Source organism: Pseudopodoces humilis, chromosome 21, assembly GCF_049639895.1.
Source record: "Pseudopodoces humilis isolate 2021_Gansu_Grassland_sample_001 chromosome 21, ASM4963989v1, whole genome shotgun sequence".
In the NCBI taxonomy this organism is placed as follows: Eukaryota; Metazoa; Chordata; class Aves; order Passeriformes; family Paridae; genus Pseudopodoces; species Pseudopodoces humilis.
The window spans coordinates 2,441,719-2,463,350 of NC_142220.1; the positions used below are offsets into that span (position 1 = coordinate 2,441,719).

The following is a 21,632-nucleotide window of genomic DNA, read 5'->3' on the forward strand; positions in this document are numbered from 1 at the left end:
TCTCACAGAAGTTAGTTTTAATCCAAGAGCTGTCTATTTTCCAGATAAAGAGCCCCACAAAAAGCCTTCCACATGCCCAGGGTCCAAAGGGGATCCTCTGTGTGCTCCCCCAGACCCATACCCAACTCGCCTCCCTCCTCCCAGCGTGGAGCAAAGGGAACCACAGCCTCCATCCCTCTCCATGGCCACCTCCAGCCTGGAGTCCACAGACACCACAATTGGGAAAGGAGCAGCCTGAGCAATTATTGCTTAAAGACAAAGCCGTGGTGTTTTCTCTTCCACGTGGGGATCCTGCATGGCTCCGTGAGCCCCGTGGCACCGGCAGCCCACGAGCTGCACGTTGCAGCAGGGAATTGCAGCTGGATCCTGGGAATAATCTGCAACCGAGACATTGTCTGCTGCAATGTCCTGCAGAGCTTGGGCATAAGCCCTGCTGATGGCAGGCAGCACTGCCTGGTACTCCCTGGATGCCACATCCAGAGGCTCCTGCTCCTGGAGGTCACGGTCCAGGTTGAAAATGAGGGGTGGTTGGTGCCGCTCCGCCGGCCCCATGCTGCCATCACAGGCCATGGCCCCTCCTAGGGAGGAAATGGGAGAGAAACCCTGGAGTCACAGAGGTCCAGGGGTCACCTCTGTATTCCTCACCCACCCAGGATGGCCCATTCCCATCCCAGCTCTTGTTCCAAGAGGTTGCTGAGACCCGCCCCAGGCTGCAGCACCATCCTGCACACACAGCTCGGCACATCCTCGGGTCTGCTCTTGGTTGAATTAACCTGAGTTGGTTTTCTCCTGCATCTGCAGAGATCTAAGAATTCCAGAAGTCTCTTCTTAGACTTCACAACCTCTGGTAGGGACACAGTACCTGTGGTGTAAAACGCCTTGTACTGAGCCAGCCGCAGCGCCTCGATCCCGCCGACCTTCCCGGCTGCGCCGCTGTTGGGGTGCAGCAGAACCTGCAGGAAGGACAGAATAATTCCTGTCATCCCATGGCAGGGAAAACCTGCTCCATGAAATCCACTCCCTCCCCAGATGATCCCACCCCTGAACACATTCACAGATGGCATTCAGGCCCTGGACTCAGAGCAGCCAGCAGAGCTGTGATTGCTGAAGGGTGGGGAGGTGGCAGAAGGGCCCCAGGAAACACCAACAACTCCCTTGGCCTTTCCTGGCCCTGCAGGAGCCTCTGAATTTATCTCCCAGTTCTGTGGCAAGAAAGGGATCACAAAGGCTCTGGGGCTTTCAACAGATTATCATAAAATCACAGAATGGTTTGGGTTGGACCAGGGACCTCAAAGACCATCCAGTCCAAGCCCCTGCCATGGGCAGGGACATTTTCCCCTGTCCCAGGTTGCTCCAAGCCCCATCCAACCTGGCCTTGGACACTGCCAGGGATGGGGCAGCCACAGCTTCTTGGGATAACCTGTGCCAGGGCCTCCCCACCCTTAAAATTAAGAATTTCTTCCTAACATCCACTCTAAATCTCCCATCTTTTACTCTAACACCATTCCCCCTTGTCCTATCACTAGATGCCCGTGTAATATTTGGGAGCCAGGGTGGTCTCAGGTGCTCTGAGCACCTCCCTGGGTGTTCACAGCTCAGCCAGCAGTGGGGACATCCAAGGGAGCTGAGCCCCAGGCTGGAGCCCCAGCCAGCCACGAGCTGAGGGTGAGCTCATGCGAGGCACCAGGGGAAGGTGAGGTGCTGGAACATCCCTCCCACATCCCTCCCGTCCGTGTGACTCACCCCGCTGTGCAGGGCTCCCCTCCCTGACAACAGCCAGGGAACGGGGTGAGCAGCAGGGGAAGGAGGGAAGGGTGGGCCGAATCTCTCCCTTTTGGTATTTAGGACACTTGATCCACACAGGATGGCTGCTCTGGCACTGGGGAGTGAGGAGACAAGTGAGCTGGACACTCCAGCGGCTCCTCTCTCCGATAACATCTGCCGCGGAGCCAGTGCCTTCACTGAGGGATGAGTCACTTGAGGTTTCCTCCCTGGGATTTGAGTTTAAAAGTGATTCAAGAAATTTCCACTGTGCTAAAAATTAGAAACATCTGCTGGAGTTTGTAGGCAGCTGCAGTGCCAAGTTTAGTAACAGCACTCACAGCTGATGAGTGCAGCAGTGCCTGAGCAGGTGCCCGGCACGGAGCCCTGCCCCTCAGGGAACATTCCAGGCACCCTGGGCACCCCGAGATGTCCATCCCACACTGCCTGGCAGAGAATTCCAGGGATCCCAGGCAGCCAGAGGTGTCCATCCCATGCTGCCTGGTCTGGATGTAGCCACTGTCTCATGGGACTGGTTGGAACCTCATCCAAGAAATGCCAGAATTCAGGGTAGGGACTGATTTCCAAATGTTCTCACTTTCTGTTATTGCCCTCCATTGTAAGATAATTTGTTTAAAAATCACATTTGGAATTTGGTTGGATCTTTATGTTTTTGGGGAAAAATAGGAAAGGTGTAAAGTGGAAGAGGTGGTGCAGTGTGAGCCTGGTGCAAGGAAAAACTCTGCTGCAGAGTCCCCTTCTGCTGACACTCCTTGGGCAGGATCAAAGAGCTCCAAAGCAGGAATCAGCAAATATTCAAGGCCTGTGAAGCCAAGGGACCAGGAACTGAACCAATTCATCTGTCTCCAGCCTTAAAGCTTTGCTTACACCTTTAACAGCACAGCTGGGATGCTGCCAAGGGCACTCAAACCTCCCTTCCTACCAACAACCATGTTCCTAAACCTCTTAAAACCCCACACTTAGAAAATCTGTTATAATTTACTGCATAATTAAGGAGTTTGTTTTGATTCAAGAAACATTCCCAGATCTGGAACTCTTCCATTAATCCATGGCTATTATTTTAATACATAAAAAATAGAGAAGGCAGGGGGGGGAAAAGCCTTTTCTCCCCTGAAAATTCATTGCTTGAACTTGGTGCTCCAGGCTATTCACATTCAGCTGATGCACAGAGGGATTTACTGCTCCTGGTACCCTTGGTGCTCCTTGGTGGGTGTGATTTATTTTTCCTGCCAGCAGCCCTCGCTCTCAGCAGGACCTCGGTGTCACCCCAACCTGTGCCAGTGCCAAGCAGGGACACTGGGACAGTGTCACCAGGCAGCTCACACTGGGAGCTGCAGCGACCCCAATTAGGGAAGTGTGGAAATTGGGCAGTGGAGTGAGTGAGGGAGCTGCTTTCAGGAGGATTTGTGTCCAGGGAAAGCCTGCACGGGGGTCACTATCGGCCGCTGGCAGGCGGGGGGTGACAGGCGGGGAGCCAGGAGGGGAGGGAGCGGGGACAGGGCTGCTCCCATCACCCCAGGGGCTGGGGGTCCCCTCCGAGGTCACCCCATCCCATGGCAGTGCCATCCCAAGTCTTGGGGGAATTCCACACAGGAATGGCTGCACCCTGACACCCAGCAAACCATCGCTCCCAGCAAACCATCATTCCCAAAAAAACATTGCTCCCAGAGAAACTTCATTCCCAAGAAACCACTGCTGCCTGCAAACCAGCATTCCCAGCAAACCATTGCTCCCAGAAAACCAGCATTCCCAGCAAACCATTGCTCCCAGAAAACCAGCATTCCCAAAAAACCTTTGCTCCCAGAAAACCATCATTCCCAAAAAACCTTTGCTCCCAGAAAACCATCATTCCCAAAAAACCTTTGCTCCCAGAAAACCAGCATTCCCAAAAAACCTTTGCTCCCAGAAAACCAGCATTCCCAGAAAACCATTGCTCCCAGAAAACCATCATTCCCAAAAAAACCTTTGCTCCCAGGGAAATCTCATTCCCAGCAAACCATCAGTGCCCTGCTCCCAGCACTGCCCGTGCCGAGCAGGGTTAATCCCGAGGAGCAGAGTGGAGTGTGCTGGCCACATCCCATCCCCTTCCCTGCTCCATCTCCCAGTTCAGCAGAGGGTTCCATAAATACAAAGCAAATACCAAACCCCTGATGGACACGGAAAGCCAATCCAAGATCCCGCTGGGAGCTGGCTCGTGGTGCTTGCAGGAGGGTGTACTTTAAAAGCAAAATCAGGATTTATCCATGGGACAGCTATTAAAGACACTTTTCCTTTTTTTTTTTTATTGGTTCTGCAAAAATCTCGTGCAACTCTGAGACAAACATGTCTGCTTGTCCTGAAAACTGTGGGTTTTGGGGTGAAAGATGCTGCCAGCTTGGACAGAGCTCGGGATGTGGGGTGGGCTGTCCTGATGGAACCCTGGAGCTGGGAGAAGGAGGGGTTTGTTATGTCTCCATCTGGTGAGATAAATAAATTGGTATAACCAGGTTTGAACCCCTGGGAGCTTCCCTTCCCCACACTGATGCACCTTTTAGGATCAGAAAGATGCTGGGCACTGCAGGCTGCCACACCCTTGGCTGGTGTCCCTGGGATCACAGACACAGCTCTGAGGCACACAGGAAGGTGCCAAGCTGCAGGAACGGGCATTTCCACCTCTAATCCCAGATTTGCGAACAGAGCACAAAACAATCTTCATTAACCCAGAACCCTTTTACCCTGATATCCCAAACCCAGCCTGGTACAGCACCCAGCCATCTCCAGCTGTCCTCCTCTTCCAGGCTGGCACTCCCATGGATCTGCACATCCCCAGGCTGAGCCAGTACCAGTTTTAGCCCAGTTTTAGCCCAGTTTTAGCCCAGTTTTAGCCCAGTTTTAGCTGTGGCACCGGGGGTGGCCCTGCCTTACCTTGTGCCCCACATCCAACCAGCCAAAGAGAGCTGGGGACACGTCCAAGCCATCGAAGCGCCTGCTCGGGGGCAGCGCTGCCCCAGCCAGGGCCACCAGCGTGGGGAAGATGTCCAGGATGCTGGGGAAAGAGGGGACAGTCATCAGAGCAAGGAGTGAGGATCCCTGGAGGGTCTCCCCAGCCTCACCTGAACCCCACATCCCTCACAGGAGAGCTCCTGGCAGCTGAAAAGGAAAACCTCATTCCCAGAAAATCACTGATCCTAGAAAACCATTCCCAGCAAACCATTGCTCCTAGAACCATTGCTCCCAGAAAACCAGCATTCCCAGCAAATCACTGCTCCCAGGGAAACTTCATTCCCTGTAAACCTTTACTCCTAGAAAACCATTGTTCCCAGCAAACAATTGCTCCCAGAAAACAGGAAAAAATTGAACCCAGCTCTGGGAAGCCCCGATTTCACACCCCTCCTGCCCCCAGGCAGCTGCTGGGATTCAGTCAGGGCTTGGCTGGGGCAAGGAGATTGGTTCAGGAGGCAAAAGCACCAGGAATTGGGGTCACCAGGGTGCTGCCACCGTGGCCTTGTCACCACGGTTCTGCCACCAGCGTGATCCTGGTGTGTCCTGCCCCTGCTGTCTCCTGCCCAGAGCGCGATGGGAGCTGCGTGAGCAGAGAGAGGAAAGCCCTGGGCTTAACAGCCCCCAGTTCTCCCACTGAACGAGTTTTAATTTAGCTGCTAAGAGACAGAGAGAACAAATAAGAACAAACACTGCTGCGAGCCCCGGCCGGCGCTCACCGAGACGGCCCCCATGGCCAGGCCGGCCGGGAGGCGCCCAAAAAAATCCTGGCTCTGCACTGCAATCCCTGCAGGCACCTTGCTGGGGGCAGAGCAGGTCCCCCAAAGCAGCAGCTCACCTGCCCCTGGCCCCACGGGTGCCCAGCTCCCAACTCAGGGCATTGGCCCATGGATGGGACCTCTGGAGGGGAACACCGGGCTGGGAGAACAACATGATCGAGGGCAGAGCTGGTTGAAGATTTCCCCAGCCATGGCAAGGTGTAACCCATGGGAAAAGGCATTAAAAACAGGATTTTTGCTCGAAGATGGTATCAAAGGCCCTACCAGCAGGCACATCCTGGGAGCCGTGCCTGAGGGAAGGGGAAAGCCACACTGCCAACCCCTGCCCTGGCCAAGACAGATTGAACACATAAAGCCACTCCAGCATCCTGCTGCTGCCTGAACACCAGGGAAAAGGGCCTGGCAGTGCCCAGGGACAGCAGCTCCCTGCCCGTGGGACAGTGGGTATCCCTTCCCCTGGCACTGCCCGGCCATGGTGCTGAGCACCCCAGAGCTCTGTGCTCTGGCAGGCTGCAGGCAGCTGCAGCAGCTCTCCCCACACCCCACAGCTCAGCCAACCTGCCCAGCCCCACGCTGCCAGGATGGTGCAATCTCCTCCTTCACCACCCTGCTGACCTACTTCTTCCATGCCCTACTTCGGGTTGGGGCAGGGAAGGGCAGAAGCACAGTGGGTGGTTCTGACAATTAAACATAATTAAGAACAGCAGACAAGGCAGTTTTGTGCAGAGCCCAGCGTGCAGGTGCTGGTCTGTGGTGAGGCATCAGCGTTCCTGTGCCAGCCCCAGCTCCCTGGGCACGCTCACCCTCGCTCATCCCTGCCCAGGACACGGAGCCACGAGGTCCTGAGCAGTTCCAGCAGCCTCTGTGCCCCAGCTAGGCATTTCCACAACCCCAGGGGCAGAGGAGATTCGTGCAGGTGGAAAAGGCTTTCCCCTGCCCAGCCTGACTCTTCCTGGGGATGCCACTGTGCTGAGGTTCTCTGGAAGTGAACACACACTGATCTCCTGCACACACACTGATCTCCTGTACACACACTGATCTGCACACACACTCATCTCCTGCACACACACTGATCTGCACACACACTCATCTCCTGCACACACACTCATGTTCTGTACACACACTCATCTCCTGCACACACACTGATCTGCACACACATTCATCTCCTGCACACACACTCATGTTCTGTACACACACTGATCTCCTGTACACACACTGATCTCCTGCACACACACTGATCTCCTGCACACACATTCATCTCCTGCACACACACTGATCTGCACACACACTGATCTCCTGCACACACACTGATCTCCTGCACACACATTCATCTCCTGTACACACACTGATCTCCTGTACACACACTGATCTCCTGCACACACACTGATCTCCTGTACACACACTGATCTCCTGCACACACACTGATCTCCTGCACACACATTCATCTCCTGTACACACACTGATCTCCTGCACACACACTGATCTCCTGCACACACACTGATCTCCTGTACACACACTGATCTCCTGCACACACACTGATCTCCTGCACACACACTGATCTCCTGTACACACACTGATCTCCTGCACACACATTCATCTCCTGCACACACACTCATGTTCTGCACACACACTGATCTCCTGCACACACACTGATCTCCTGTACACACACTGATCTCCTGTACACACACTGATCTCCTGCACACACACTCATGTTCTGCACACACACTGATCTCCTGCACACACACTCATGTTCTGCACACACACTGATCTCCTGCACACACACTGATCTGCACACACACTCATCTCCTGCACACACACTCATCTCCTGCACACACATTCATCTCCTGCACACACACTCATGTTCTGTACACACACTGATCTCCTGTACACACACTCATCTCCTGCACACACACTCATCTCCTGCACACACACTGATCTCCTGCACACACATTCATCTCCTGCACACACACTCATGTTCTGCACACACACTGATCTCCTGCACACACACTGATCTCCTGCACTCATATTTCATTCCTCCCCAACAGCTGGGGGGATTTCAATGTCCCTGCTGCACATGCTCATCTCTGGGGGCTGTCCCCAAGGGTGACAGAGGCACAGAGAACAGCCACCTGTCCTGTGAGCACCTCCACCTCCCTCTGTGTCCCTCCACGTCCCCTGTCCCACCTCAGGCCACGGCTGGGCCCACAGTGGTGACACTCCTGAGGTGATGCCCCCAGGCTGGCTCTGTGCTGCCTCCCAAGGAGGGGGTGATGCCAGAGCAGGACCCTGCCCAGCTGGGCACGGCCCCATGGCACTGCCAGGCTCTGCTGCAGGGGACACCAGCTGCACTGCCACTCCTGGGCAGCTACAGAGACACTTTGGGAGCACCTGCAGTGCTGCACGAGCCTCTGCTGGATTTCCAGATTTCCAGCTGTCCAACCTGTCAGACTGGAGCTGGGAAATGCAGGAGATAAGGTCTCTGAGGAGATAATGAGAATTCCTGGGCTTGGAGGCAGGGACAGGGGGGTGGGATGGTGACCCTGAAATGCAGGGGCTGGCAGCTCTGCCCCATGGCCCGAGGAGGACAAGGATTTGGAGGTGAAACCATGGGGGGCTACGGGCTCCCCATCCCCTCCACCAGACACCAGTGACTCAGCTTATGGCTCAAACCTTCCCTTGCCTGCAGAACTCCAGCTCCCAGAGCTGCCCTGGGGCCCTGGAATGAGTGAGTGTCTCCAGCTTAGCTCAGGACCTGAGGAACACCCAGCACTGCCCCAGGGCCCACCAGTCAGGACCTGCTTCCAGCAGCTGGGACATTCTTTCCCAACACTCAGCCCCACCCCAGACCCCCACCCTGTGTGCTTCAAGGATGAAAGGGGACAGGACATCCCAATGCCCAGGAACCCCAAACCCCAGCAGCCTGACCCCCAGCACCGTGGGGATCCCCCAGGGATGAACAGGGACCCCAAACCCCAGCAGCCTGACCCCCAGCACCGTGGGGATCCCCCAGGGATGAACAGGGACCCCAAACCCCAGCAGCCTGACCCCCAGCACCGTGGGGATCCCCCAGGGATGAACAGGGACCCCAAACCCCAGCAGCCTGACCCCCAGCACCGTGGGGATCCCCCAGGGATGAACAGGGACATTCCCCCCACACTGCCCCAGGCTCTGCCCCACATCTGCTGCCAAGGAGGGCTGCAAGGAGAGGTGCAGGTCCCACATGAAGGGCTCTAATGCTGCAGCGAGAGGGGCAGCCCGGGCCCTCCCTGTGCCCTCCCCAGCGAGCAGAGGTGTGGGGAGCAGCCCTCGCCCTCGCTGCCGCCGGATCCCGGCCCGGCCGCATCCTGCAGGGATTGCCAGCGCCATCTCTCCCCACAACCGCACCCTCCCCCACATAAAGCCTTCCACCGACCACAAAGCCTGAGCCTGCTCCTTGGTGGGGAGAGAGAACATCGTCATCTTTTAATTATCGGGAGGCCCTTGGCCACGGCGGCCGGGAGCACGCGGAGCCCGGTGGCTGCGAGCGCCAGCCCTCCAGCCTCACAAAAAGCCCTTTCAGCTCCTCTCAGCTGAAGCACTAAGTCTTGGGAGAGGACAAAAGTGCAGCCTGGCACAGGGCAGGGAATAACCAGCGCAGGCGGCTGCTGTTGCCAATATCCAGGTGATGAGCTGGGTCCCCGAGGGCTCTCACCTGAGCAGAGCGTGGCTCGTCCTCCCGGCAGGGACACGGCCGGGCCAGTACACCAGGGCTGGCACCCTGTGCCCTCCTTCCCAGGTCGTTTGCTTGGCTGAGCTCCCACCTGCAGGAGAACAGGGCAGCGCTCAGCATCTGCTGCTGCTGGAAAACCTCCTGAGCCCGGAGTTTCCCTGGGAAAGGAGCTGCTCAGAGGCAGAGATGGTGTAAATTACCCCGAAGGAGGATGGTTCCACCGGGCCAGGGAAGGGAGAAGAACTACGGGTGTTTTTCAAAGGGAAAGGGAAAAGAAAGGTGTCTCAGCTGGGCACTGGTCTGTGTTTCTCTGCTCCAGTGAGTGATGAGAAATGCAGCAGCTGCCAGAGCCACTGCGTTTCCATCCACTTCTGATGCCAGGTGAGAGAATGGAGCAGGCAGGAAATGCAGGAATTTATTCCAGGGGCTTCTGTCCTCTGCAGGGCCCAGCACCAACAGCTCCCCCTCCCCCTCAACCTGCTGGAAACCTGCCTCATTAAAAATACCATCCTGCTAATAACCCTGCTGCCAGTTAATGAACCTGATCCATCCTTTCCCTGACAGCAAGCCTGCTCTGCCCTTGGACTGGAGATGCACAGGGAAGCTGCCCAGTCCCTCCAGCTCCTGGAGCGCTGAGCACTGGGGCTGGGGTGCTGAGCACCAAAATCGGGGTGTTGAGCCCCAAAATGGGATCACCACGCATCCAAAGGGCTGGAAGGGTGCTGGAGAGCCTCTGCCTTGGCTGCAGCCCAGAGGGCCCCAGGCAGCTGGAGGGGGAAGGGGCTGGGAATGGGGCAAAGAGAAAATCCCAACCCGATTCACCGAGCAAACTTCCCAGGAGCTGCCTTTGTGCGCTGCCTTTCAGTGTGCACATGGCAACGGCACTCGCCCCGAGCCATTTCCTCGGGGCACAGCCAAGAGAGTCCCTGCAGCATCCCCAGCCCGGCCCGGCCTCTCCAGAGCCACCGCCCCACACCTCGGGCTGATCCAGCCCCAAACAGCGCTGCCGTGCCCGCAAGGACACGGACGGCACAAGGAATAGCCCAGGGAAAAGATTTCTGACCCTGGCACGGACCGAGCACATCCCCAGTCTCTCCCACAGTTTTGGTGTTTCCCCCCTGCCCTCAGACACCCCAGGAAATCCCAGCAATTACAGCGATTAATATCAATCCCCATCTCTGCACATATATTAAAACACTCATCCTCCTGGATGCATTTCCAGGGTTTTTCCATGCATGGTCAGGGGTCTCTGGAAGGACATCAGAGGGATATTTCCTGACCAAGCCACCCCAGCAGCTCTGGCTGCTCAGGTCAGAGCAGCCTGGGAATGAGGTCACATTAACACTTTGGGAAGTAAACAGGGCTGAAACACCCAAACCCAACCAGGGAATTTTCTCCAGACTGGGGATGATGCAGCCCTGCTGCTGTGGGGACTTTCCAGGCTTTCCAGGAAAGCTGAACTGTGCATTCCCATGGTGGGATGAAAACCTTGGTCCCACCACACGCACAGCAGGTCCTCAGCACAGGGACACCAGGTCTGGAATTTCCCCTCAAAACATGCCCAGCATCACATCCCCAAAATGTTTCTCTCCCAGTATCCCCCGCCTTGCTGGACTCTTGACCCCGAGGTGGGAGATGAGTTTTTGGGGTGGGCTGGGGGCTGTGGGAGGCACAGGGAAGGGGCAGCACACACGGATATGCTGCTCTCTCCCAACGCCACCTGAAATCAGTGGAAACATCCCTGGGGCTTAGGGTTGGACCCTAAAACAAAAGATGGAGCTGCAGGAGACATGTTAGAAACATACAGAAACTTGTTAGAAACATATAGAAATATAAATAAACATATAGAAACTTGTTAGAAACATACAGTAATATATATAAACATATAGAAACATGTTGGAAACATATAGAAACATATAAAAACATGTTAGAAACATGTAGAAACTTATAGAAACATATAGGAACATATAGAAATGTATAGGAATGTATAGGAATGTAGAGGCATATATAGGAATGTATAGGGACATATATAAACATGTAGAAACTTATAGAAACATGTAGGAACATATATAAACATGCAGAAACATAGAAACATGTAGGAACATATATGAACATGTAGAAATGTATAGAAACATATAGGAACATATAGAGACATACAGGAACATGTAGAAGCTTATAGGAACATATAGGGACATATATGAACATGTAGAAACTTATAGGAACATATAGGGACATATATGAACATGTAGAAACTTATAGGAACATATAGGGACATATATGAACATGTAGAAACTTATAGGAACATATAGGGACATATATGAACATGTAGAAACTTATAGGAACATATAGGGACATATATGAACATGTAGAAACTTATAGGAACATATAGGACCGTGGAGGAACGTATAGGAACATGTAGAAACATATGGAAACATATGGAAACGAGCAGGGCTGGGAGCAGTGTGTCTTTCCCCGCTCCTCGGGGCTGTTCCCTGGCAGGGAGCGATGCCCCCGGGCTGGGAGGGCCGAGCATCCCAGTCCCGGGCAGTGCCAGCCCAGCCGGCAGCGTTGCTTTCCAAACATCCGTGCGGCCACCAGCCGAGGGATTTCCGAAGTCAGCCCCGCCGGCAGCGTTCCCAGGCAGCTCGGAGCGCTCTGCCAGCCCGGGCTCCCCCCGGGCTCCACCGCAGGCGGGCTCCGGCTGTTCCGCAGGGCAGAGAGCGGCTGGAAAGGGGCCGTGTTTTGCTCGCCCTGTTCCCGAACGCCGCAGTTTCTGTACCAGCTGCTCGGGCTTGTGACCCTGGGTTGCTCAAGAGCAACAACCCGGGGCCGTCGGCGGGGTTTGTTTACTAGAAAATTAAGGTTACGATTCCATCCCGGGGCCGGGAGAAGGAAGGGTTCAGGGAATGGGACGGAGGCAGCGCAGTTTGCCCAGGGAAGTGTCGGGAAGAGGAGAAGGAAGCCCCCCACTGCTGACCCCGGGCTGGGGGAGCCGAGCCTGGCACCTTAACACCGCGTAATACAAGCAGAAGTGGGAAACGCCTGACTCATGAATGTTTCTGGCTGCCCCGGCCGAAATAAACCCACCAAACAGATGGCTTGGCCGGAAAAGGAGGAGTGAAAAAAAACCAAAAAATAAACAAAAAATAAAAACCCCAAATGAAAACCCTCCAGAAAAAAAACAAAACAAAACAAAACAAAACAAAACAAAAAACGGTGGAGAGAGAAGAAAAAGTGAAGTCCCAGTGTGCGGGAAGGGTGGTGGGTGGGATGGGGCTGGGGGCTGTGAGACCCTGATGGGGCAGATAACAACATCCCACCTCCAAAGCAGCACACTCACCCCGAGCTCCGGGATAATGAGGACCCCAGCCCACCCCCCGCAGCAGTTTTGGAGGAAACTTGACTGTTTGAAAGAAAAAACCAGCGCTGGGGTGTGCTCAAGCCCAGGGCACTGCCCCAGCTGAGCAGCCTCCCGAAGGAGGATGGCAGGGAAGGTGGAATGCTGCCCGTGTCCCCTCCATGGGCACTGAAGGGCTTTGTGGAGCAGCCCCCGCTGTGCCCCCGGGCACACGCTGCCAGGTTACCTCGCTGCCTCTGCCAGGCACCCACGAACGGCCCCAGGCGTCCCGCCAGCTCACACTTCTGAGCCCAGGGGCCATTGTCACCTGCAAGGGAAAGAAATGTCCCCATGAGAGACAGCAGGACGGCAGGGGACACCTCCAGGGTGGGGGGGTCGGCAAGGACAAGTGACCCTTCCATCCCTCTTTGCCACCCCTGCGGTGCCGCCCCACACGAGCGAGAGCAGCCGGTGGATGGATTTTGGTTTTTAGCAGTTTGTTTGCAGGGTCTGGAGCGCAGCCAGGGCAGGGCAGGGGGGGCACGGTGCCACCAGCTTTGGGTGTTAATGAGCGGCCGAGCGGTTCCTGTCATCAGGAGCAAGACATCCTCATTAGGGAGGCTGCTCAGCGACAGAGAGCGGATTTGGGCTTCTTAACGAACGAGGATTTGCGGTTTAATTAGTCACGGCCCCACCACTTCAGCCCCGCAGCCGGAGGGGGTGGCAGGGTGGGCACCCAGCTGAGTGGCCACAGCAGCCTGGGACCCCCGTGCCCACGCTGGGACCACTCCCCATCCTCAGAGCGCCGGGACCATCGAGGGAGGGGACATCGAGGGCAGGGGACAAACACAGGTCCTGCCCCCCCTCCAGGTGCAGTCCCAGGGTCACCCCCAGCCCGTTTTCCTGCTGTACCTGTGAACCACAGGAGTGTGCTGCCCTTCCCGAGGCTGTCAGCGACCTCCTTTATCCGTCCCACCAGCGCATCCATCTCGCTCAGGGAGGCTCCGTAGATGCTCCTGCCCGGAGCGGGGGGCAGCGGGGGGGTCAGCGGGACGTGCATGTGGGCCAGGGCCAGGTAGAGGAAGAAGGGACGGCCGCTGTCACTGCACAGGGGACAGAGGGAGAGCGCTCAGCCTCCAGGGCAAGGCGGTGGCAGGAGGTCCTTGGGGTGGTGGCACTGCTGAGCCCGGGGACACAAACCCGTGGTCCTTCCACCCCTGCCTCTGCCGCAGCTCCCTGGGGGAAAAGCACCCCACGTGCATCACCCACACCCTCCAGGCACTCCTCTCCTTACAGCGAGGAAGCTTGGCTGAGCTGAGCCACCTCTCCCCACTGTCCCCCCGTTGTCAACCGTGCCCCATTTGGGATGGATTTGCCCCATCCTCCATCTCCAGTGGCCAAACACCCCACGCTGCTGCCCCCAGGCACTTCCCTCCCCTCTCACAAGGAGCCTATTTGGCCCCTTGCCCCCTCCCCAGCAAGTGCCCTGCTCGCTGGGGCTGTGGGCAGAGGATGGGGCACATCTGGCCACCCACAGCACACCGGGCACTGGTGGCAGTGCCACCCGGCCCCGCACAGGGAGCGCGGCACGTTCGCTGCCCCGCCGTCTGCTCGCTCCTAAATCATCCCGGGACACGTCCTGTTTGCTTGTTTACAGCTATATTTATCTGCTCCAACCAGGCCTGCTCTTCCTCAGGGAGCTCGGAGGGGAAGGGTGGGATGGCCAGCGGTGGGGAGGGGCCGGATCCCGGGGACGTGTCCCGGCCAGCACACGCGCCTGGCTCCGGCCGCCCCATCGCTGCCTCCTGGAAGCTCTCCGGCCCTTCCAACGCGAGTTTCGGCACTTCCTTCCTCTGCCCGTCACCCACCTGGGGTGGAAAATGAGTAAACCCCGTCCTGCCCGGAGCTGCTTCATCCCCCTGAGAAGGGCTGTGTCCCCCGGCACCCTGCCCATCCCTGCGGGGTGTGAGGGGGTAGGAGAGCTCCTGTGCCCCTTGCAAACGGCCACTGTGAGACCTCTTCCCATGGGATGGCAGAGCCCCTGGAGCAGGGAAAGCTGCTTCCCCTGGGAGCACCACTCCAGAGGGAGCCGTGGCTGTGATGCTCAGCTGAGCATCCCTCCCATCTGCCACACGGACAGCTCAGAATTGTCCTGAAGATCGAGCAAACCTTTAATCAATAACTGGAGACAGGAGTCCCTGACTTTTGCTCCCACACTCGCTTGTGCTCGAGCAGTGTCATGTCTCACTGTCACAAATTGCTGAACCTTGACTGGTAAAAAAAACACTGAGATGGCAAATCCGGTGTTCTTTTGTTGCCCTGTAATGAATGAGTCAGGCAGGGGAAAACTGGAATAAGCCATCAAAGAGGAGGGGAAAAAAAGCAGGCACCTGCTTAATCCTGTTCTCCATGAACACAGATAACCCCAAAACACTTCTGGGGAGTTTAAAGGTTTTTCCTATTGACCCGGAGCTTACACACTTGGTTTCACAGCCACAGACCGTCCTGGTAGCCTGGGGCTCTGGCAGGAGAAGGGGCTTCTGCTGTCCCACAGCCCAGAGCCTGGGCACCCTCAGCATCCTTGGCACCCAAAGGGATTAACTACAGATCTTGTGCAACAAAACATCTCCCAGGTTTACAAAGAGCCATTTCCCCATGTGCTGCTCCCTGCCCAGCCCTTCATTCACCTCTGTTTCATAAACCTTCCCCCAGGGAGCCGCCTTCCCCGGGCCCGGTTATCCCGGGGTGCAGGCAGGGGATGGGCTCAGACAGGGCTGCCCGGCAGCGCTTCCTCTCCTCACTCTGCAGGGAGGCGTTTTGCAAAGTCACAGCTCGTAATCCGCCAATAATGGGGATTAAAATTGCACAAGCCGTCAGCAGAGCTCGGGGGCGTCATTCGGACGAACCACTTCGCTCCTCGGGGACAAACACAGCCGGGCACCTCCTGTGCCGTGGGGCTGGGGGAGGCACATCCTGAATCCCAGAGATCTTTATCCTCAAAATGGATCGAATCTCACACGCGGGGCGTGTTCAAACACCTCTGGGTGCTCTTCTGGTCCCACCCTGAGCACCATTCAGCGCCTGTTTACAGCCCCTGCCAGCACTTCACGCCCACGGAGGCAACTCATCACCCCATTGCCACCTCATCCACAGGGATGGGGAAGGACAGACCGATGGCAGCGTTTGTTTCCTTCCCATCCTCACCAGCCTTGACATCACGCACATTCCCCCCAGGGAGGAGGCACAGCCACACTCAAAGGCTTTGCCTTTGCTCAAAAATGGTTTTAGAAACACACGACCCCTTTGGAAAACACCAGAAGAGTCTCAGTGCCTCCTCCAGCAGGAAGCCAAGCCACGGACACCCCAAATCTGAACCACGGGGCATCACCCATCTCCCCTGGCATTGCACCAGCACGATGCAAAGGAGCCCTGCAGTGACCCAGGAGCTCTCCTAGCTAAGGGGACAGACAGGGGACAGGGGGTGGCCTGACCTGGCCCTCTGGATGAACCGCACCGCCTCCTCCGTGTAGCGCCTGGCCAGGCTGCCCAGCTCCACGGGCTGCTGCACGATGGTGATGTTCTCGAAGAGAGGCAGGGCAACCTCTGTGTAGCAGTCCTTCCTCGCCACCCTGCTGGGAAGAGCCACCCCGGGCTTGTCACCGGCGCAGGCAGCGAGCCTGGATGTTCTCGTGGCTTCCAGAAAGCCGAGGAAGGGAGAACAGAGGGAGCGGTGCCCGTGTCCCCACGGCATGGGGTGCTCCCAGCCCACACCCCGCAGGGGAAACACAGAGCGTGAGGGGAGGTGGCCACAGCCAAGGGCACCCCCAGGGCTGGGGACAGTGCTGCAAACACCCCGTGCCCCGTACCTGGCGGCGGTGCCGTGCCGCGCGCAGGGCGGGCAGGGCGGCAGGTTGTAGCCAGGGCTGTCGGTGCAGCCCATGTCGTGGCTGTAGGGGATCCCAAAGTAGTAGTCGAAGCCTGAGAGGCAAGCGAGGGAGTCAGCGGGGTCAAGGTGGCCACAGGGCCCGCAGCCTGTCCCCGCTGGCACCGCCCTTACCGCGGGAGTTGGGGTGATGGCGGCCGTGGTGCCCCAGGTGCCACTTGCCTGCGTGGAAGCCACAGAACATCATTTCAGAGGTGACAGAGCTCTGGCCACCAGCAGCCCTCACCCACGAGGTGCCCGCAGCGCTGGGGGCTTTAATCAAGCTACAAGAAAGGCTCCTTGTTTGTGCTGGCTGCGATTCCAGAATGCCGTCTATTTTTGCAGAAAACGCAGAAAAAACGCATAAGGTATCTCGTGCCTGTGCAAAGCGACTGCTTCCAGCCTTAAAAGGCTCTTTCATGTGCTTGTGCTCTGAGCAGACGGCTTCCCAACCCCTCCCTAACAGCCAGCTTCATCCTCTGACCTCCAGCACGCGCTTGCTCCCACCGAACGCGCCGATCCAGGAGGGAGAACTGCAAAAACTGGGGAGGGATGGGAAAACGGAGGGGTTTTCTGCCAGCACGACGTGCACAACAGGAGCTGCAGGTGTAAAGGGCTTGTGCAGGCTGAGGGGGACCCAGCAGTGACAGGAGGGTGCCCAAAGCCCCGGGGCAGCGGCACTGCCCGTGGTGTGGGCTGCAGGATGGCGGGGCCGCCGAGCACAGCCCTGTTTGCCAAGGAACACCCAGCACATTCCCTGAGAGGTAAAGCAATGAGAGATTAAATGGAGAAGTCTGGATTTCCGGCAGCACCGTTGAGAAGGAAGAATTTAAGCTTGGCATCGCAAAGTCCAAGGGGGATGTGTGAAATCTCTCTCACACGTGATCCTTTAGATTTTCCTTTCACTGCCAGCGTTTCACCAGAGCTCCTCCTCTGCAAGGGAACCTTTGTCACCCCCCGCCGCTCCCCCGGCTGCCCCTGGCACTCTGGGCATTACCTATAGCCCCGGTGCTGTAGCCAGCCTCCCGCAGGACCTCGGCCAGGGTGGTCTCATTGAGGGGGAGGCCCCCGAGTGAGCTGATGGCGAAGTTGTGGGTGACCCCGTTGCGCACCCCCAGGCGCCCCGTGAGCAGCGAGGCGCGGGACGGGGAGCACGTGGATGCAGCGGAGTGGAAATCCACGAACCTGCAGAATGAAAGGAGCCTTCAACTCACAAGACCCTGTGCGCTCTAACACTGCCCCTCCCTGCCCCCTGTGCTCTGGGGATGAGGGCGGGCAGTGGGAGATGCAGGTTCCAGCGGGGACAGATGGACCTGCACCCCAAGGTCCCAGGCTTTGGCTGCCCTCCCCATGCACCCAAACCCACACCAAAGAAATCCCTTCACCTGCCAGTCCCTCAGGGCTGAATTCCCCTGTGCTGCAGGACAGAGTGTCCGGGATGCTGGGTGAGGGCAGGGAAGGGGGTCAGACATTACCTTGTTCCTTCGGCAGCCAACTGATCCAAATGCGGGGTCTCCTTCGTCTCCGCCCAGTTGGCTCCCAGATCCCCCCAGCCCACATCATCAGCCAGGATGACGATGAAGTTGGGCTGCCTGCTCACCACACAGGGAGCCCAGAGTCCCACCAGAGCCAGGGTGAGCACCAGCACCGCCCATGGGGATGGGGATGGGGTCCCCATGGCACCACACGTCCCCTCCTGCCCGTGTTGCAGCACCGGCGGTGTTCCCCAAACTCCCCCTGCTGTGTTCCTGCGGATGCAGCTGAGCTTTCCACGGGCTCTGTCCCTTCCTCAGCTGGTCCCGTGGGGCCGGACGGGGGCTGGGGTCTGGGTTTGCTCCCTTGGCTGCCGACCGAGCTGCGACACCTCCTCCGTCTTTCACACCCAGGCACAGCCGATATTCCCGAAATCGGCGCCAGCAAAGGTGTTATTCTTAGAAGTCAAAAAACACCCTTTGAAGTCACTGTCACTCTATTTATATCTTTCCTTCCTTCCTGGTAAATATCTAATTAGACACCAAACCAAAGCGGTATTTTCCCCTCCAGGAGCGGGTTCGATCCGCCGCCGCGGCAGCTCCTCTCCCCTCACCGCAGCCAGAGGGAAATTTGTGTCCAAAAACGGCTCCTTCCCTGCAGGCTGAGCCCCTCAGCCTTTGGGTGGAGAAGAAACTGCTGGGGCTCTGTCAGTCCATCCTTACAGCATCCCCTGTGCAAGGGAAACAAAACAGTCAGGAGGTGGGGAGTGCCTCTGCACCCCAGCCCGGGGCAAAACACCTTCTCCAGACACTGGGGCAAAACAAACACCTTCTCCAGACACTGGGGCAGAACAAACACCTTCTCCAGACACTGGGGCAGAACAAACACCTTCTCCAGACACTTTCCCTTTGAAGTTGTTCTGCTGCCTGGTTGACAATGGCTCACCTGGAAAGGACTGGGAACGCGGAGTGTCCCTGTCCTGCACCCACTGCTCAGGCTGGGGTGGTTTCCCATCTCCTGCCATCCCGGGCTCCCTCCTGCTTGCCAAGGGCTTTCTCCCGAGTGCTGCAGGGGGCACAGCCCCACGAGGGGGACATACAGGGCCCTGCCTTCGTTTATGACAACTGACAAGCGTCTGAAGCTCATTGTCTAAATTTAGTTCTGCTCCCTCTGCCCCACCGCTGCCAGAGCAGGGAGCACAGCCCGGCTGCCAGAGGGAGCTGCCCCAGAGGTCAGGAGACAGCAATCCATACAAGCCCAGAGGGCAAAAAACCCCAGGAATACCCAGGATTAAGCACATCCAGCAGTTTAGGGCAGGATTTGGCCTCCAGAGATGGAAAGGTTCAAGGACAAACCCTCCAAAGAGCGGTGGCAAAGACAGAGCTGTGGCAGAGCTCCACGGAGCAGATGGAGCTGTGGAATACGATGTATTGAATACAAAGTTATGGCCAAAGGGGGATGAAGCTGCAGATCTGCCAAAATCCCTCTGGGTCCTGCACCAGGAGCTCTGCACTGGCTGTGGGGATCTGAGGCTGGGTTGGGGATGGCCAGGACCCAGCTGTCCCCACCTGTCCCCAGCTGTCCCCACCTGTCCCCAGCTGGAACCAGCAACCCTGGAACGTGGCATGAGGGATGCAGCTCCCAAGGGATGGTCAACACAGGACAACATCCATTAAGACAGAGAGGGAGAGTAGAGAAGGCAATGCTGGGAAACAAAAGGGAAGAACAGGACAGGAGCAGGCAGGAGAGGGAATACGATGAGCCCCATCTGTAGGCCAAGCAGTTTGTAGCTTGCAAAGTAAATTATTCCCAGCTTTTGCTGTTCACATCTTTAAAAGCTTTGGGCTGTCACTTGGATCAGCAGCTCCTGGGCTGTCAGCAGAGCATTGCAGTGATCAGAGATGTGGCTCCATTCATAATTCATAGCCCAGAGTGTTAATTTATAACGCCTGGAGGCTCTCGGTACATCAGCTAATGGGGGTGGGATGTGCTGGGTGGGGGGCTCAGCTGTGGGAGAGGCTGCTCAACCCTGCCCCAACAAAGCCCACCAGAGCTCAGGTCCTGTCCTGCACCCTCCTGCATCCCCACAGCTCCAACAATCAAGATCAGGTCTCTAGACATGTTTGATGGCAGCCAAGTTGTCTTTACTTTCAAAACAAAAATTCCTTTGCAATTTCCTTGGATTTCTTCATGGTTGGGGACTTTAAAGGAGCAGCTCTGCTTGAGTCCAACACCCCCTGCTCAGAGGCGAGCCCAGCTGGGCCAAGGACAGCACAGAACTGAGTCACGAAATTCACAGTGCTCAGGGAGACCTCAGTGCATCCCATCTCCATCCCAGCCCCACCTCATCTCCATCCCAGCCCCATCCCATCTCCATCCCAGCCCCACCTCATCTCCATCCCAGCCCCACCTCATCTCCATCCCAGCCCCATCCCATCTCCATCCCAGCCCCATCCCATCTCCATCCCAGCCCCATCCCATCTCCATCCCAGCCCCATCCCATCTCCATCCCAGCCCCATCCCAGCCCCATCCCAGCCTCATCCCAGCCCCATCCCAGGCCCCTGTCTGTGACTCTCCACAATGGAACAGGATATCACACCCTGCTAGAATTGGGGTTTGGGGGAAAATAAGGCACCAAAGTTGAGCTGAGCTCCTCAGGCAGGTGGTGTTCAGGCTCCCTGGGGACACACAGCACCTAATCCTGCCCCCGGGCACCTCCGCTGGCATCCAGCAGCTCCCGGCCCCTCACAGGCTGTGTGGTCTCTGTGCCAAATCCCAGCTCTCCAAACATCCTCCCAGCAGCACCATCCCAGACCCAGTCCCGCTCCTGAGGGCTCCCACAGAGCACCCCAGGGCCCCCCAGCTGCACCTGCAGCCACAGGGAAAAACCCAGCACACCTCAAAGCAGCCGAACCCACAAACCTCTGTCCCTTCCATTTACTTCGGGGAGGGGTGCCAGGATGACACAGCTAACAAAAACAATCCAAACAATTTTCAAAGGACACTCTCTCCTCCCTAAATTACAGGGAAAGTCTTCCAGGGCTCCAATTCATGCATTAGCATCAGACAAAACCTTGATCCCTGATGCTCAGAGGCTGTTTGAAGGCGAGGCAGAACACGGCCTGTGGATGTTCCACATCCAGACCACATCCATGAGTGTGAGGCCATCCCTTGGCATCAGCTTCTCTGCACTCTGAGCCCTCTCTGACCCTTTTCAGCTCAAATTCCCGGGTGAGTCCGGGCTGTGCACATTCCCCTGGGAGGTGGGAGCCTCCTTGGGATAAATCCCAGCCCCTGCTCACCCTGCACCAGGACCTGCAGCACCTCTGTTCCCCTCCAGCTTTGCTGCAGCCAGACCCACCCAGAGCTGAGCAACTTTCAGCTATTTTTGCACAAATCAAAATGACCCAGGAGAGATTCCCCAGGCTGCCTATGGCAGGAACATTGCGGCACCTCGCCTTGTGCCGAGCAGGAAATGCTGCACAGGTGGCTGCAGCTGCATCAGCTGCCTGGGAGGAATCACTCCCAGCATCCAGGGCCTTGGCAGCGTGCTCCTCCGCTGGACACGGCACACCTGGGCGTCACAGCACGCACCTTGCACCGGGGAGGACTGAACAAATAAATAACCTGTCTTTTGCAAGCCAGGCAAG

General features: G+C 57.1%; 1 protein-coding gene across 3 annotated transcripts in view; it reads right to left on the minus strand.

Moving 5' to 3' along the window:
• Window positions 1-21,632, minus strand: part of ARSG (arylsulfatase G) — a 26,733-nt gene continuing 5,101 nt past the window's right edge. The window contains exons 1-12 of one of the 3 annotated variants that reach the window (XM_088065455.1): window positions 18,927-19,032; window positions 17,984-18,711; window positions 17,506-17,693; window positions 16,644-16,691; window positions 16,453-16,564; window positions 16,078-16,218; window positions 13,499-13,689; window positions 12,834-12,914; window positions 9,232-9,340; window positions 4,687-4,807; window positions 863-953; window positions 1-578 (exon numbers count right to left, since the gene is read on the minus strand). In XM_088065455.1, the coding sequence (XP_087921581.1) occupies window positions 250-578; window positions 863-953; window positions 4,687-4,807; window positions 9,232-9,340; window positions 12,834-12,914; window positions 13,499-13,689; window positions 16,078-16,218; window positions 16,453-16,564; window positions 16,644-16,691; window positions 17,506-17,693; window positions 17,984-18,186 (1,614 nt within the window). In that variant the 5' untranslated portion in view covers window positions 18,187-18,711; window positions 18,927-19,032 and the 3' untranslated portion in view covers window positions 1-249. Of the gene's footprint in view, window positions 579-862; window positions 954-4,686; window positions 4,808-9,231; window positions 9,341-12,833; window positions 12,915-13,498; window positions 13,690-16,077; window positions 16,219-16,452; window positions 16,565-16,643; window positions 16,692-17,505; window positions 17,694-17,983; window positions 18,712-18,926; window positions 19,033-21,632 lie in introns of those variants that run through there. The other 2 variants (XM_088065454.1, XM_014255895.2) reach the window with 2 other exon arrangements.